Raw genomic sequence first — 18,700 nt, 5'->3', positions numbered from 1 at the left:
ATGTTGCTCTCTGGCTGGATCAGTGTGCTAGTAGATGTATGTTTCACTGTCAATTGAGTGTCCTATGACCGAAACTCTTCTTAAACTACATCAGAGTCAGAGCTACATGTATCACTGTCACTGCCAGTATGTAGTAGCAGGGCAGTAGTTGTATTAACTTTTTATTTTGACAATATTTTGTTCAGTTTATACAATTGTGTTCTTGTTCTATTCCCTACAGAATATTGAGCTATCCAGTATTCAGCTTGCCAACACAGCCTACGTGTACCGTGCATTTGCATCATTCAATTATCACCAATATTTAGACAAACGGGCTTGTTGAAAAACTGAATATTGTGTTTTTCACGCAGCATGCTGTAGAGAGACACCAAGAAACTGTGTTTGATAAATTGCATAGAAATGTTGAAAAATTATCAACAGTTGTAGCTCCTGCCCATTACAAGGCCAACTTGTTCTACGAAAATTTAATGACATTCATACATTTTTAGACTTTTTCGAGATTAAGGCATAAAATGAGACAAAAGCGGTTCTGAGTTTTGTTTAATTATTACTAACATTAGAACCATTGGCCGACATCAAAATGTTGGGAGTCAAAATATTTTCAGGTCCCCCCCCCCTATAGGCAGAGCAAAACTTTCAAGTCCCCCCCTCGACTACCCCAAAAATTTTCGAATCCCCCCTTGAATTCCTCCAGCCCCCCCCCCTCACCACTTTTTTGAACGCGGCCTTAGTGCGTATAGGGGACCGGAGAGCCTAACTTATCCGACCTAGTCAGTTTATCGAGATAAAAGGCGAAAACGCGGCCGGCCTAAACAGGTGGGGAGGCGAATGATTTCTTGGGGATAAGGGTATATGTAAATTCTGAATCGCTTGATGCCTAGCCTTCGCCATTCAAAGCTAGTCTAATATATTAAAAAAAAGTAATATATCTTACTTTGAAAGTTATCAAATAAGTAGCAATGTGAAGCTTGATGATAACGATATTAACAAATTATGATGATGTTGAGATGACAACGATGACGACGATGACGACGATGACTGTGATGATGATGATGATGATGATGATGATGATGATGATGATGGAAGTGTGATGTGTATTCTTGGTGCTGATTGCGGGGGTATATAAATGTTATTATTGTAATACTCGTCTTTGGCTAATTGATAGTAGCATAAATCACACGCATTCCGTAAACAAGAGTCACAAGAATTACATACAGAATTAAACATGAGTTCATGTAATTTACGATTGTGCTGTCTCTCACTTATTCTCAAGAAGTACTGGTAGTATGAAAATGTCTTTAACAAATGATTCTGAAGAAGGCTAAAAGAAAGCAATATGCAATGTTTTTTCGATTCATGTTGTCATAGTGACCTGACACCTCCGTACAATAAATCGATAGACGCCACCGTATACACTTTTACGCGTTGTTAGAACACGTGGTTTCGAACAGTATATCACATGAGGACGGTCAAAAATGGGGAGAAAATTTGAAAAGTAAAAATTGCACTCGACACATGTTCAGTCTGTCTAGTGCAATTTTTGGGCAGCCATGATATAAAGTGACCAGGAACATACAAAACACGAATTTCTTCAAAACATCATTCATGTTGTGATAACTTCGAACTAGTATTTGTCAAATTTTTTCAACGCGGAAAAAAAATTATGCATGTCACCATTCTGACAGTTTTTACCCCTCCAAATACATAATATGCCATCCCTTGGTTCCTATGGTTCCACCTAATCAGTAAGGCTTTGGCTTGTTACTCCCTGTATAGTCAAAAGAATGTCCTTGTGATGACATCACACTGTCATAGCTGGGAGGGGCATCGTCAGGTCGATCTGTATCCGTACCGGCTGCGGGCGAGTAGGTATAGGCTGCAGGTTGAAATCCATACAATCCAGAGGGGTCTGCAGTTTCAAGCGGGGGCGCTGTAGGTGTAGTCTGATGAATTTGTTGTTCTGGTTGAGGGTATCCCTGGACACTGTAGCAAGAATGGAGGCAATAAATATAATGAAAACACACTCTGCAAAATCACTGTTAAGAAGCAAGAATTTAAGATGATACATTTACATCTAAAGTTGCTCGTAGCGGAAATTTTCAAAAGACATATCATGAAAGTTTGATATTGTGTAGAAACATTGTCCTCGTGTGATAGATCTGCATCTAATACATGAGGGAAGACATCTAACAATAAAGATAAGTTTCTGTTTCGGCCCAGTTGGTTGTTTTGTGGCAAGCTCGGTTGCTAATTCCAGTAAAGTCGTGGGAAAAGCCAGCAGATTTGTGATCTACTGTGATTCCAAGGTTTCAAAAACAAAATCAGAACTTTCGAGTTCGTCTGTCAGGCGTACTTGCTGTAACGGCCACTCCAAAAACAGGGTTACTTGCGATGCTACAAACATCTCGCCTGTCGAGAAAACCCACCTCGTGTGGTGCATCGTTTCCGGTGCGTTGAGTACGGTGGTACCGGTGTTGGCGTTGAATTGAGTTCTTACGACTCCGACGGAATTCACTCGATTTATGTAATGAGTATTCGCTCCCGCTGACAGACGAGCTCGACTTGCAGCTCGTATGTACATAAAAGTCCCCGTGAAAACAAGGACTGCACCGGCGATGATGAGGCTGTAATTGTATAAGATCATCATGACTACTACACCGACACCGAATAGTACAAACCCTAGAAGAATGATGGTGACGGGATATCTTCTGACGTACAAGAATGGACCGTCCCTACAGTCTCTCCCGAAGCGAAACCCGCCTATTATCACCTCATTCGTTGTACCTCCGGGCACCACCTGGTTGCTGGCCATTTTGTACGCTCTCTGTAAGTCAGTCAGTCCTCCTGTTATTAAGCATGTTAAGTAGGCACCATCATACCACCACGACTACTCTTGTGAAGGGGGTGAACCCTGCCTACGGTGGACTTAAACTTATTTCAGGCCACAATCTCTCCATGCAACGAGGCTGTTCCCCACGCGCTGGGAGTTCGGGTGGGTTCGATTTGTTCCCTCATACTTTATATCGCGCAAGAGAAGTGTATTTTTATTTGACGAATGTTTAATCTGCGTACTCTAGAACAAATTGCGCACATTCTGACTTGGATGATGTTCTAAAGGAACCCGACGCTGAAGGTACAAACAAAAACATGCACACATGGATAATAGTTCTATCCCAGCCAGGGAACGTAGAAATCTAGTTGTTGCTCTTGCGTATGTTGTGATTTGAAGTATAGACACAGTTTGGTCATCAAAACTAATAACATCAACGCAGCACACACACACATACAGTCAATGCCAACAAGCCGAGAACTTGGTATTTCAATACGCTGTGGGAAGTACACCTAGAAACTGTTGCTGACGTGCAACAAAAAGCTGAAAAATAACTATTTGGTATGGAATCACAATCTGTGTATATTTATTCATAGCATATTTTAAATTAAACGGCTAACAATATTGGCTGCCATCCATACATTATATATACTTTGTACTGACAAGAATATCAAGAACATTATGGGCCCATTTATCAGTAAGCCTGCGCCACGTACCTTATTGGGTCTCAAAACTTGTATTATGAGACGTTTGGTATTGAAACTTGAAATAATCTATTTTAGTGTATGTATCTGAAATAGGTCTTATTTTAGGACACATCAACCACGGAGTAAGAATAATTGAGTCAACTGTGAAATGTTTTGCACCATATTGGCCAATGTATCGGGTATGTGCTAAGTCAAGTCTCATAGCTTGCACTTACGGTTTGCCTGATTAACTTCAGCCACAGTGTGCCAAGAACCAGTCATTGCCACTCTGCTGGTAAAAACTATTGCAAGATAAGCCTGTAGACTTGCTGAGACAAGAAGTCAGTAAGGCAGAAAATACAAGTACTTGTGTTAAGATCATAGGGTACTGACTCCAGTGACTGAAAACCCACAGCCAATCATCTTTAGGCCTATTTCCTTGAATATTTTTGTAAAGTGAAACAAGGCTTTTTGATAGGGTGGCCATTTTTTAAAATCAAGTAAACCCCTGTGCTTTTTAAGAAGCGCATAGAAAAACCCCTTCCCCTAGAATTTGCCAAATGAATGTTGTTTCAATCGTAATGATATTGGTGCAAATTAATGTAAAGGAACGCCATAGTAATCGGACAGGCTAATTAGACATTATTTGTGTTGATATTTCCAGTCATGATCAAAAATTAATTATGAATATTGAAAAATTATTAATATGAATGTTACGGAATTATAAAATCTTGCTTTTTTACAAATAATGTCGTCTATTTTGTGTAAATACCTTCTGGAAACCCATTGTTGTTATAATTATGATTATTAATAAATTATGATTATGTTTAATAAAATCATATTTTACACATTGTAACCTGCTTATATAAACAACCCTCTGGAAACCCTTATTTAGTTAACAATCTGTGCCAAAATATACAAGTGACACCGTGACCCATGTTCAGATCCTAACGGCGTAAGTTACTGCCAGTGTATACACGGTTGGTCTCCGTCATTTCAGACGTACCACAAAGAAATGTTCTCTACTTATTTGCATAAATTGTCCACACACAAAAATCTGGAACATTTGTGCATATCAGACTCATTATATACAACTCCAATATGGCCGCTGTAAATATAAATTCATCACAAAGGATTGAAATCCTGACTTTTTCAAAAACGGTATGGCTTAACGAGGAATCCAAAACATCTCTCCGGTCGGATGGTATTTTTTGTGAGTAAAATCAGAAAGCACTCACCACGTTTCAAAGTAGCAGACGACACTCACTGCATAGTCACGTGATCAGGCACTTTTCCTACGAAAAGTCTTTAAAAAAGTACCCTCTCATTCTACTATTTTTTGAGCTGGTGATCAGTAGATTTATCTATTTTTCCATCGTGTGACTTGTTTTTGTACAATCCCGACACCGAATGAGCGTATGACAAAATCTGAGAATAATAGAATCTCACACTCCCAAGGACCTGGGATCAGATTTCTCACACGAGTTGGGGATATTTTGTCTCACACGAGCCGCAGGCGAGTGTGATACAAAATATCCCAACGAGTGTGAGAAATCTGATCCCAGGTCCTTGGTGTGTGAGATTCTTTTTCTCACATGATCACAAAAAGCGTTAAAATTCACATTGGACACGTACAACATTATCCAAAATCGTGACAAGTCTGTCGTCTGCCACTGTATTTTGACCTGCTTACTTTGTAGTTCTGGTCTGTGTGTTACTCGTCGTGAGATTGGATAACATTTTGCGCGTGGAACAAAACAGACTGTTTATCATCCAATCAGAGCTCATATAATATTTACTGCAGAGTGTGGGACGGTTTCTGAGAGTGTGGAATCGATTTTTCCCACACTGTCGATCCCGCACTCCCAGCGGCCAGGAATGTGAGAAACATCTCGTCACCATGAGCCGCATTGTCTGGATTGAAATGCACATTCAGCGCTCAATAAGGCAATCAACAGACGTTAAGACGTTAAAAGGCGTTAAACTGCCCGCATGTATACATGTCGTGAACTGGTCAAAATCTCTGAATATCACTCCCTGTACATGTAGATATCATGGTGCGATCAAGCCCTCGCACACTGCTGCAGCAATTTCATTATCGTTTTATGGTTTTGTTTACGAATTCTTGAATTAGTGGTCACAAGGCGAAATGAAGCAAGTGTTGTGGGCGAAAGGTGACATACGTACGTAATAATACCAAATTTGACGTCAAAGTGAGAGTCCGCTGTAACAGTATCTTCAATGAAAAAAAAGAGGATGTTAAGAGAAATACAAGATGAACTTGGTGATGATGATGATGATGATGATGATGATGATGATGATAATGATGATGATGGTAGTTGTGTCGACGACTGTGATTCCATCATTGTTGGTGATGGCGAGGTCGATGGAAAATACTATGACAAGAATGAGCATATCGCAAATGATATATGCATTAATCAATTGAATTTATTTCAACAACAAAATTCACTGAACAGACATCATATTGCAAAAAGGTTTGGTTCAAATTACCAAATGATTTCAAGAAGAATGCATGAAAATCGTCATGAAAGTATTTTAATCGATTGCTCACTAGTCCAGGTACTGAAGTGTACCATGAAATTTACCTGTCGATGTACATGTTTTTCTGAAAGGTACTGTACGTGGATCTCTGGGCAATCAAACTCTTTGAAAGATCATATGACTTTTTACGAAACAAACATGGTGCAGACAAAATAAAAAGAACAATGACAATCAATTTACAAGTTTAAGGAAAATATATATACATATATACATATCTATATATACATATATCACAACATTTTAAATACAATCATTACTTAATGAATTTAAATCTAATCAACAATTATTTGACGTGTGCCAAAAATATCACATATTTCAAAGTTCTAGGCGTGCATGAAAATGTTCATAAAAGTAATGTGCAAATAGATTGGGAGCAAGAAATTACGCAATGCTTTTGTTATGACCGTTTCAATGTGTGTCGGTATAGTAACTGACATCTACGTAAAACCAATCTATAGACGTCACACAAATGGAGTTTCCATACATGCCAACAAACTGCACTCAGCATGTAGTGCATCTACATGGACGGGAATTAATTTATATACTAAATATGCTGAAAAACTTTTGGTAGCCCTGATGCTTTTGCAAAAAGTAATGTGAGTGGGAAAAGAAAAGTACAGAATTCTGCAGAAAAGGAAATATGTTCGTGTCAAGCCGACTCCAAAAAGTATTCCTCATTTGCTTTGAAATTGTTCGAATTTTGAAAAAACTGCGCATCACAGTTCCGACAACCCATCTAAAGATAGAATGGTCAAACCCGTGATTCTCTCCACTATAGTAGCAGGACTTTTGCTTTTTGCTGTCTGAATTGACGAGCTAACGTCCGTACGGTGACACCACACTGTCATAGCTGGGAGGGGGATCGGCAGGAGGCTCTGCAGTGGCTGCACGCGAGTATGTGTAGGGTGCAGGCTGAAACCCATACTGGGGTGAGGGGTTTACATCTTCAACAGGATACGCTGTGGCTGTCGGCTGCTGAGTTGGGGTTGCTTGTCGAGGGTATACCCACGCACTAATGAAAGAATACACACGATAAATGTGAGTTCAACTTTTAAAAATATTAAAATACATAGAATCACTCTGAAAATCAAGAACTTAATAGAGTACTTTTTCATTCAAAGTTGTACTTCATGAAAATAGTCCACAACATAATGTATTAGTTTATGATTCTGAAATATTGGTAGCTACGAGCGACAAAAAAGTTTCCATGTGTCATGTGAAACCACATAATGCACTCCTAGAAAAGGATTTACCGCAATAAAATGTTTGATACTCAATTTTAAATGAATATTTGTGCAAATTTTTTTGAGGTGCGTATTTATTTATAATACAGAATATATATATATATATATATATATATATATATATATATATATATATATATATATATATATATATCGGGCTTGGTGTACTCAAGAATACTATGGCATATATATATATATATATATATATATATATATATATATATATATATATATATATATATATAACGGGCTTGGTGTACTCAAGAATACTACGGCCAGCAAGGCGCAGAAGATCAAAAAGTAAATCACAAAGGTATTTCGTGACATTGGCCTGAAAATTATAATTGAGACAAACCAGAAAATAGCAAACTTCTTTGATATATATATATATATATATATATATATATATATATATATATATATATATATATATATATATAATAATAATCATTGAATCATACAGTTTTTAACATGGTTACTTGGTAGAGTAACTGCGATGGAACAAGGGAAGATATATGAAGAGGAAGACGTTAATAATGAATACCACTGCTTATATGACGAAATTTATTCTATAACTGATTTATTTTGAAAACCTAGAGCTCTTAATTTTATGTATGTCAAAGCAGAAATTCTAATGCTTTCTGAAAATGACTGATAGCTGCACTCAGTCAATCAGAAAAGTCTAGTTATTCAAAATGGACACGATAACAGATAAAATACTGAAAATAGCACTTTCATGAGGTATTACGTAATACACGGCCTATCGAAGAGGGAAGTCAATGCACCAAGCAGAACAATGGCTCACATCGATGACGTGCAGAGACAACAACAAAGCTTGTTGTGATATGAGCAATACACTGAACAGGGCGCAGAGATGGTAGTTCTTCCACTATTTTGCTTGACAAAACTTATTACCACATCAAATACAGCTAAATATTTCGAAAACGAAATCAGAATATTCGAATTCACCGCTCGCGTATGAATTGAATTTACTTCTCTTTGTTCATGGCAACTCACCTTGATTGACGATTAGATTCCGGTGTGTGGTAGAGGTTGGTACCATTCACTGAATCTCCGGCGGGAGTCACTCGATTCGGGTAATAATCGGCCCTCGCTACCTCGTTACGGTTCTGTCCCTGTGCTCGACTAGCCGATCGCAACTGGTAATATCGCAGGAAATAAAATGCAAAACCTATGGTAGTCATAACTCCGCCGGCGATGAGGATGTTGTACGTATAAAAGGTTACTCCCATAACCACTGCACCGGCAGCGGTAAGAACAAGCCCTACCAGTATTATTGTAGCAGGATATCTTCTAATGTATAGGCGAGGGCCGCCCTTGCAGTCTCTCCCAAAGGTGGGAATCCCGCATAGTTTTATTTCATTTGTCGTACCATCGGAAACCACCTCGTCGTTCGCCATCTTGACATGCCCTGTCAGTTAGTCAGTCAGTCTCAGGACTGGCACCAAAATGACTTCCCTGGTGAAATGGTGAACTCCGGGATGGAAAAGACAGTCGTACCCTGTGTCACACGCTCTCCATAAACCTCAGTGGGACTGTACTGTGATCACTATGGGTCTCACACGCTGTTGCGTAACACATGTAACACATGCGTAATGCATCTTCGTTTGACGAATGATGATTGGTTATATCACAGTCGTTTGGTGGGCTATTCAGCTCCGGGACTATGCCACCCATAGACGAGTGTACAGAAGCGAGAAACAACCCAAGTTGAGGTGTTTCTCGCTTCTGTACACTCGTCTATGGGTGAAATAGTCCCAGAACTGAATAGCCCACCAAACGACTGTGGTTATATATTCCCTTTCCAGCCTCTCCGCGCGCGCTGAGTGCGTACGCAGGGAGGTAAGTATTCTCTGACGAATGGGTGGTAGCGTACGATGAGAGGAACTCTGCAACGATCGATCAGACGACACACTTGAAAATTAACGGATTATGGGTACCCGGTCCCCCCCCCCCCCCCCCCCGCAACAAACACAATCGATGACGAATAAGCTTACACGCGAGAGAAATTAGCCGATCGAAATTTCATTTGTGGCATTTTGCTCCCGGGAATTTGCTCAGCTATTTCTTTCATGGCTGGCTTTACATCAAATCAGCCTATATAGGCCTATAGCTGCATTCACAAACACGGGGGACTTGAAAATATCAAGGGTATGTTGGGGGCACTTGAAGGGATTTGAGGACTTTTGGCATCGAGCACTAATTCCAATGAAGACATCTGTATACTGTGGCATATATATAAATACGCACCTCAAAAGTCAGCACAAATATTGATCTGAAAATGAATATCAAACATTTTGTTCGGGCAAACCCTTTTTTGTCGAGTTGTTTTTGATACAGTCTTAAGTTTGACTGCACCAAAACCAATTCGTTATATAGAATATATTTTTTCTCAGCGCAACAGACTGGCTGGAAACACTCCGGTGAGAAAAGTTTAAATGGTCAAGTCATATATTTTTTATCAGCTCAATCTCTGAGCATTACTAACTGTGCAAGACTTTGAGGAGAACAAAGGATTAGAATAACGTAAACAATGACTGCCAACCACAAGTAAAGCGAGAACCAGGGACTGAGTACTGCTACTTTATTGTGCAAAGTCTTGTGCCTAGTCTGAACAAAATCAGTTAGGGTGGTCTACATAACGGCCGTACACATGAACATGACATAACAATATGACAACCAGGCGATCGCGACCATATCGGATCAAATTGCCAAACAACGTTGTTTGTTATATTTCATTTTAGTAGTGATAAGACATCCATGCATGACGCTCCGAAATATTTTTTTTATAAAATACGGGCTACCAGACGACCACACTGAATCTCATCATTACATTTTAAATTGATGCCAATGCCTGCATGACCGTTGCACCTCAACGAGTGAAAACTATAAGTGAAATATGCTACAAAGCAGTGAAAAGCCTTTGCATTTGAATAGCTGATTCTGCAAATTTTCAAATTAGCATTGACACCAAGGCATGTTCACAAAGCTGCTTTATCACTTGGTAAAGCCTTAAACATGATGTCACAAGAAGAACCAAGTGACAACAAAGTTTTTCTTTTTTGCCATATACACGATTGCCTAAGACGCGGGCATGTTTATGATGGGGTTTGCGATATTGTAGCTGACCGTACACACATATAATGTGTCGAATGTAGATATATATTAGCAAGCAACCTTATAGTGTTTGCTGTCGCGGATCCACCAAATGTGCCAATATGTCACTTCCTTGAACTCGTTTAATAATCCGTATTTTATTTTAAGCAAATATATTTTACATTCTTTAACCAGTGAACAAACTAAGCCATGGAGTTTTCGCATGCGGCTTATATACAGGATAGTACCTATAAATGCGATAGATACGAAACTTTTCTGGACTAGGCTTACTAATTGAATTCGTGACATATTCAGGATGACAAGATAACTATGTACATACTCTGGATCTGACTCGCTTGGATTGATGTGTGTCCCGAGTATTTTCTTTTCGATTATTTATCGGGTCCAAATGCTTGCCCGTTTATTTTATAGAAATAGACACATATGGGGTATCCCCAACTGTGGCTCCGAAAATGGACGCAAGTTTTCCATTCCTTCGTGGTTTAGTTTCACTCTGTGACAAAAAGGATTAGTCTATGTAACCAAGATAGCTTCTTCAACTTTTCAACATTTTAACAGTGTGCACGCATCTCTTGAACTGTAGATTTTGAAGCATGTCTGTATACGTAAGTATTATGAAGGTATGTATGTAACACTTGTCAGAAATAAAGGGTACAAACCCAATGGTGACTTGAACTGATGAAGGGCAATTTCTAACGCGCGAAACAGGCGAGAAACTTTCGACATACACAGTTGTCGGCGTCCCTGTGGAGAAGACGTTCTCATAATAACCTTAAAGGTATACAGTCACCTGTAATCTAAATATGCCCATATATGGTCAGAGGAGCATTCCTTGGTATTCAAAATGCCCATGTGAGGGCGCTGTTTTTAAAAAGTGGCCACTGGCTTAAAATCTGTGATTGGTTAGATTTTCTCTCTCCACGGTAACTGTGGCAAAATTGAAATAGGTGACAGTATACCTTTAACTTGACCAGGTTAGTTTCCAAACCAATACAACATATAGTCGGCTGATCTTGAAATTCGTATTGGTAATCCATAAAGCCACATTGAGGCTAAAATGGTCACAAACGAAAAAGGTACAGAACTATATCGGCAATCAAAGGTGACATACAGACACAAAACTGCTCATGGGTAACATCCGAGCAATATGTTGTCACTGATAATATCGTTTGGATCGAAAAAACACTCAGTGTTTACTAAACAAACTAACAAATTTTATTATCACATCAGATAAAATTTATAATAATTTTACTTACATAACCGACGTAAAATTCAAGGTAAATGCGACAGTGAGGACAATTTACTTTTAAGTTACACAGTTTTAATATCATTAACGTAAGAACAAAAGAAGAAAAACATCGATGAACTTGATGATTGTGATGATGAAATTAAGACGACGAAATTTATGACGATAATAACATGGTGACGTCATAATTGGTGATGGCGGTTATCATGACGGAAAATACCATTATTTATAAGAACAATCATTTCATTAACGATAGTAGTGCGAGACAAATTCATTCGGTTCAACGACAAATTCCAAAAACAATTTCGTGCACATGGAAATAAGATTTGCTGTATCGTATGATCCAGAGAAATCCCACATCAAATCAGTGATGAAGGAATTTTTTGCATAATTGCTTACAAATCTGTAGACAAGAGAGACTAAACACCGGCCCCGATCTGCATTCGGCAAATCCTCTTGCTGAGAATTGAACGAGAGAAGGACATACCAACATATACACGTAGTAATTATTGCCTTTCTACGACTGATCACTAAGTGGCGTAAAATGACTAAGATAGCCATGTTTGCCACTACTTTGGGTGACTAGTACTGGACATTTTTGTGTTGATAATATAGTGTGCCTGTGGAGCTTTCGAACTCAATGAAAACGATAAAACATGTAGTAAAGAAATAACACAAAAGTTAATAAAAAGTAGAATGACAAAGTCAATTTACAAGTACAGGAATGAAGTTATTTACCCACAAACTTTCGGTTGACACCAATGGCTTGAGATGTATCGACTTTTTGAAAGATGAATTTCTAATAAATCAGTTGTTAACAATAGAAATGCACAATAAATAGACTCTTTAAGAACAGATTAAAATTACATATATACATGTATTTGTTACATAAATCAAATTCAAGGATATACAACGCGTGTGTGCGTGCGTGCATGTGTGTAGCATATATGCGACAACACTTTAAATGAAGCGAACTTTTTTAATATTTTAACATGAATATATATATATATATATATATATATATATATATATATATATATATATATATAGTCAGCCTGAACAATCTAATAATTTGTGAAAAGTATCCGAAGCAACTCCAAATAAGTATATACTTGGTTTGTATGAAAGTATCCGTAAAAATTCACTGTGATTGGATCACAGTCCCTCCATCAGTGGTGGACTGTGATTAGACTATACAGGAAAGTCATAATGCGAAATGACCTATCCGATGATGCATATTACATGTCGTCATAGCAAACTTAGATTACTGCGTAAAAGTATTAGCAATCGCTAGACGCCATTCTAATGGGAGGTTGCAAAAATGTTTACACGTTGGACTCTGTGTGTGCTGTTTGTCAATAGATCGAAAGAGGAGGTTGTGCGAAACGGGGAGTAAATGAGAAGCGTAAAAATAGCGGAAACATTTTGTGCAGCACTTATATGCACAACATACCAAACTGAAAAAGGGTGTGAAATTCTGCCGAAAAGCATGTATGTATGATCACGGTTACTCTGTACCCCACGTAACCGTGGTATCATGTGCCAGGTCTCTAATTACATTTCTCAAATTTCGAAACAAGTAAATGTACACGTAATCATTCTCTCCTGCCCGTCAAAAGTTTAATGGTACTTTCCGTAGCCCCTTCCCCCTCCTCGCTCCATCAGATGAACAAGATGTTGGTTTGTTGGCTTGTTACTGTCTGAACCGCCGAGCGTACGTCCTTACGATGACGTCACACTGTCATAGCTGGGAGGGGGACCGGCAGGTGGATCCGTCGCCGCTGTATGCGTGTATGTGTAAGCTGTAGGCTGAAATCCATACTGGGCAGAGGGGTTTACATCTTGCGATGGAGGTGCTGTGGCAGTCGGCTGTTGAGTTTGTTGTACTGGTTGAGGGTATCCAGAGACACTACTGAAAGAGTGAACATAATGTACTTAGAAACTCGATCAAAAAATCACTGTACAGAATCATTCTTAACCAGCAAGAATTTCAGATAATTAGTCTTACTGATAGGGGTAATAGGGCAGGACGCAAATGCTGGTTTAATGGGAATGAGTTAGTAAAAAGGTTCCATTTTGAATTCCCTATCATCATATTTCTATTCCTTTATGCCGCGAATTCGCGAGTGTGGTGAGTAAAAGTGGACCCGAATATAGTTATGTTTAGCGTGTCAATGTAAGGGACAGTTCAGTTTTTACGGCCGGGGGGCCCCGGCAAAATCCAGGGGGGGGGGTCATCATAATTTTGGAATCCGAGAAGGGGGGGTCATCACTTTTTCACTGGTAGGAAAGGGGGGGGGGGCACCACATTTTCAAAAACATAATACCTACAATAAAGTTCACTTTTATGCCATGGCTATATCGACCCTCTTTACCGGCGGGCCGCCTTCGGCGGCCCACTACAATAAATATACTTTATGTATTACCCATGACCCTCTTAACGGGCAGACGCCTTTGGCGGCCCACTCCAATTAGGTTTACTTCATGCAATGGCCATGATCGACCCTCTTTACCGGCGGGCCGCCTGCGGCGGCCCACTACAATAAATTGACTTTATTGTAATACCCCATGACCATCTTAACGGCCGGACGCCTTCAGCGGCCCTGTTCAGTAAAGTTTACTTCGTGCAATGGCCATGATCGACCCTCTTTTTACCAGCGGGCCACCTTTGGTTGCCCACTAGAATAAAGTTGACTTTACGTAATGGCCCATGACCCTCTTAACCGGAGGGCTGCCTTTGGCGAACCACTCCAATAAAGTTTACTTTACACAATGTCCATGGACATAAGTTGTCTATGGAAATGAAGTTCAAAATTGCCTTACAGTCGTCCTAATTAACAGACGTTTGCATGGATGTGGCTGAGAAGTTTGTGCACTGGCATCTCTGCTACACGAATAAAGTGCGCCGCGTACCGGAGTTCAAATCCAAACCGTGCGGGTAAATTTGACATATGGGTTTTGGTTATTTTTCAGCTGGGGGGGGGGGGGGTCATCAAAATTTTTCGTCTGACAAAGGGGGGGGTCATCATTTTTTCGCGAAAAATGCAGGGGGGTCTATATTTTTTTGAACACCGGCGACAAGATTTTGCGCCCCCCCCCCCCCGGCCGTAAAAACTGAACGGTCCCTAACGCTGTCGCAGCGATTTCTGGAGCTAGATGAAAACCATGCTTCATGAAAAGATTGCGGGGCTTCTATGTGTAGGACAGTCGTTCCATTTTGATGTCAGAATTGCATGTACTGAATAAAGACGCGTCAGTGTAGCCTTTGTCTAATGACCTACTTTTCAGAAAACCAGATAATATCCATGTTCGGCATAATTTCATGTTGCTTCGCACATTTGACACAACTAAAGGGATTCTGAAACTGTCGCAACACAAATGTTTCATGTCATACAAGATGAAGCTATAGGTTACGTTGTAGTAAACTGTGCTTGCGTACACCATAATCCATATAGTAACATGTGTGCTAGACTAGGGCACTCTCACCTTGGGTATTGTTGTTGTCGTGGGTAGTTGGCAGCCGTCTGATGATACATGTTCGTCGGATGTGTCGGGTAGTGCAGAACAGGCGGTGCCGTTGAACCTCCGTGATAGGCAACGACCTGGCTAGTAGTCGTAACCTGGTTCCCGGGATAGACGGTCGTCACGATCGCCGTCGGCGCCGCTTGTTGATTCTGCGCCTCGCGACGACGAACAATAACGTTGCCGACGATGCCAACGATAATGAACGGCAAACCGAGGCAGACAAGACATACACCCACCAGAAAGAAACGCCCGAAAACACACAGCAACGCGCCCTGGACAAAAATTATCATCCCAATGACAAACAAAACTCCCGGGTACCGCCTGGTGTAGGCGATAGGACCTCCCGTGCAGTCGTTTCCTAGACGGATCAAGGTTACTTTTCTTCCACCTTTACCCATGATGATTGCCCACACTGAAGCTTGCCAACACTGACGTCCGCGCTCACCTATTTCGATGTAATCTCGTTTTCACCAGGCATATATTACATGCATGACGTCAGCGCGAGAACAAACAAACCGGTGAGGTCACAATAAAAGAGGAGAGCCAATGCATAGATCATTTAAGCAGTTTTCTATAAGTTCACTGCACGATACGGTATCTACCATTACATTCAGGCGAGACAAGGACGGCGGGTGTCTTGTCCAAGAGATATCATCCGCGGTTTAACGAAGACTGATAATGTTCTTACTGTGTGTACATTAGTATGGTGTCCAATCCATGCCAAAATTACTACTTTGATTTTACAACTTGACATGCCAACTCCGATTTCTATTTCACTATCAACATGCTATTCACTACTCGTATCCTATTCCACAACTGTGTATGCCATTCCATTTTCTATTTCACAATTCAACATGCTCTTTCGAATTTCATTTGACAACACAACATGCCATTCCAAATCTATTTCACATAGTCAACATGCTCTTCTCATACTCGTATCCTATTCCACACCTGTGTAGCTATTCCATTTTCTATTTCACAATTCAACATGCTCTTTCGAATTTCATTTCACAACACAACATGCCATTGCAAATCCTATTTCACTAGTCAACATGCTATTCCACTACTCCGTATCCTATTCCACAACTGTGTATGCTATTCCATTTTCTATTTCACAATTCAACATGCTCTTTCGAATTTCATTTCACAACACAACATGCCATTGCAAATCCTATTTCACTACTCAACATGCTATTCCACTACTCCGTATCCTATTCCACACCTGTGTATGCCATTCCATTTTCTATTTCACAAGTCAACATGCTCTTTCGAATTTCATTTCACAACACAACATGCCATTGCAAATCCTATTTCACTACTCAACATGCTATTCCACTACTCCGTATCCTATTCACAACTGTGTATGCTATTCCATTTTCTATTTCACAATTCAACATGCTCTTTCGAATTTCATTTCACAACACAACATGCCATTGCAAATCCTATTTCACTACTCAACATGCTATTCCATACTCCGTATCCTATTCCACACCTGTGTATGCTATTCCATTTTCTATTTCACAATTCAACATGCTCTTTCGAATTTCATTTCACAACACAACATGCCATTGCAAATCCTATTTCACAACTCAACATGCTCTTTCGAATTTCATTTGACAACATACATGCCATTGCAAATTCTATTTCACTACTCAACATGCTATTCCACTACTCCGTATCCTATTCCACAACATGTGATGCTATTCCATTTTCTATTTCACAATTCAACATGCTCTTTCGAATTTCATTTCACAACACAACATGCCATTGCAAATCCTATTTCACTACTCAACATGCTATTCCACTACTCCGTATCCTATTCCACAACTGTGTATGCTATTCCATTTTCTATTTCACAATTCAACATGCTCTTTCGAATTTCATTTCACAACACAACATGCCATTGCAAATCCTATTTCACTACTCAACATGCTATTCCACTACTCCGTATCCTATTCCACAACTGTGTATGCTATTCCATTTTCTATTTCACAATACAACATGCTCTTTCGAATGTCATTTCACAACACAACATGCCATTGCAAATCCTATTTCACAACTCAACATGCTCTTTCGAATTTCATTTGACAACACATCATGCCATTCCAAATCCTATTTCACAATCCCATTCTAAACCTAGCTCTGCGGAGCAGGGCATTGTTACTGGCTATCGAACAAGATTCAAAATGGCGGACGCGAAATGGTCCCCTCGCACAGAGAGAGAAATGCGAACTTTGCACAAGTCTAAAAACGCAGCTTAGGGACCGTTCAGTTTTTATGGCCGGGGGGGGGGCCCCAGCAAAATCCAGGCGTGGGTCATCATAATTTTGGAATCCACGAAGGGGGGGGGGTCATCACTTTTTCACTGGTAGGAAAGGGGGGGGGTCACCACATTTTCAAAATCATAATACCTACAATAAAGTTCACTTTATGCCATGGCCATGATCAACCCTCTTTACCGGTGGGCCGCCTTTGGCGGCCCACTACAATAAATATACTTTATGTATTACCCATGACCCTCTTAACGGGCAGACTTCTTTGGCGGCCCACTCCAATTAGGTTTACTTCATGCAATGGCCATGATCAACCCTCTTTACCGGCGGACCGCCTGTGGCGGCCCACTACAATAAATTGACCTTATTGTAATACCCCATGACCATCTTTATGGCCGGACGCCTTCAGCGGCCCTATTCAGTAAAGTTTACTTCGTGCAATGACCATGATCGACCCTCTTTTTACCATCGAGCCACCTTTGGTTACCCACTAGAATAAAGTTGACATTACGTAATGGCCCATGACCCTCTTAACCGGAGTGCTGCCTATGGCGAACCACTCCAATAAAGTTTACTTTATACAATGTCCATGGACATAAGTTGTCTATGGAAATGAAGTTAAAAACTGCCTTACAGTCGTCCTAATTAACAGACGTTTGCATGGATGTGGCTGAGAAGTTTGTGCACTGGCATCTCTGCTACTCGAATAAAGTGCGCCGCGTACCGGAGTTCAAATGCAAACCGTACGGGTAAATTTGACATGTGGGTTTTGGTTATTTTCCGCGGGGGGGGGGGGGGTCATCAAATTTTTTTGTCTGACAAAGGGGGGGGGTCATCATTTTTTCGCGAAAAATGCAGGGAGGTCTATATTTTTTTGAACACCGGCGACAAGATTTTGCCGGCCCCCCCAGGCCGTAAAAACTGAACGCTCCCTTAGCACATTGTGTATCTAAACAAGATGAGCGTGCTCGAAAACTAGGATCGATCACGATTTTAAATTAAAAATTGGCTGTTTTTGGAAAAGAAACTGCGCGCTGCAATCAGCAGTTTTGTCTATGATGCACCGTGCGTGGGAGGCTGATCGTGAAAGACCGAGATTTAGGGGAGAACAATTTGATTTCTGGGGGGGGGGGGTATGGAGGAAGTGGGTATGGGAGCAAATTTTTTTTTCCTGTCAGAGTGACAGCAATTTCTTT

At 40.2% G+C, this 18,700-nt stretch overlaps 3 protein-coding genes across 4 annotated transcripts; all 3 read right to left on the bottom strand.

Annotated features, from left to right (window-relative positions):
* Positions 1-1,692: 1,692 nt before the first annotated feature.
* LOC139152344 (uncharacterized) lies at positions 1,693-3,059 on the bottom strand. Its single transcript, XM_070725481.1, has 2 exons — positions 2,427-3,059; positions 1,693-1,983 (listed from the first exon to the last, which is right to left on the bottom strand). Exons 1-2 carry the CDS (start codon positions 2,810-2,812, stop codon positions 1,743-1,745), a joined length of 627 nt encoding a protein of 208 aa, XP_070581582.1. The 5' UTR covers positions 2,813-3,059; the 3' UTR covers positions 1,693-1,742.
* A 2,887-nt stretch (positions 3,060-5,946) lies between these two features.
* On the bottom strand, positions 5,947-8,980 carry LOC139151115 (uncharacterized). The gene is made up of 2 exons (XM_070723670.1): positions 8,340-8,980; positions 5,947-7,090 (listed from the first exon to the last, which is right to left on the bottom strand). Exons 1-2 carry the CDS (start codon positions 8,741-8,743, stop codon positions 6,895-6,897), a joined length of 600 nt encoding a protein of 199 aa, XP_070579771.1. The 5' UTR covers positions 8,744-8,980; the 3' UTR covers positions 5,947-6,894.
* Positions 8,981-11,652: 2,672 nt separating this feature from the next.
* Positions 11,653-15,689, bottom strand: LOC139151114 (uncharacterized). Of its 2 annotated transcripts, none has more exons than XM_070723669.1 (2): positions 15,193-15,689; positions 11,653-13,615 (listed from the first exon to the last, which is right to left on the bottom strand). In XM_070723669.1, exons 1-2 carry the CDS (start codon positions 15,627-15,629, stop codon positions 13,429-13,431), a joined length of 624 nt encoding a protein of 207 aa, XP_070579770.1. In that variant the 5' UTR covers positions 15,630-15,689; the 3' UTR covers positions 11,653-13,428. The 2 variants fall into 2 exon arrangements, with proteins under 2 accessions (XP_070579770.1, XP_070579769.1); XM_070723668.1 differs by having other exon boundaries at positions 11,653-13,618; positions 15,193-15,688.
* Positions 15,690-18,700: the final 3,011 nt, after the last annotated feature.

The sequence above is a fragment of the Ptychodera flava genome, chromosome 15 (genome assembly GCF_041260155.1).
Source record: "Ptychodera flava strain L36383 chromosome 15, AS_Pfla_20210202, whole genome shotgun sequence".
In the NCBI taxonomy this organism is placed as follows: Eukaryota; Metazoa; Hemichordata; class Enteropneusta; family Ptychoderidae; genus Ptychodera; species Ptychodera flava.
Note: the sequence above shows the minus strand (reverse complement) of the source record. Positions and strands in the feature narration are given on the sequence as shown.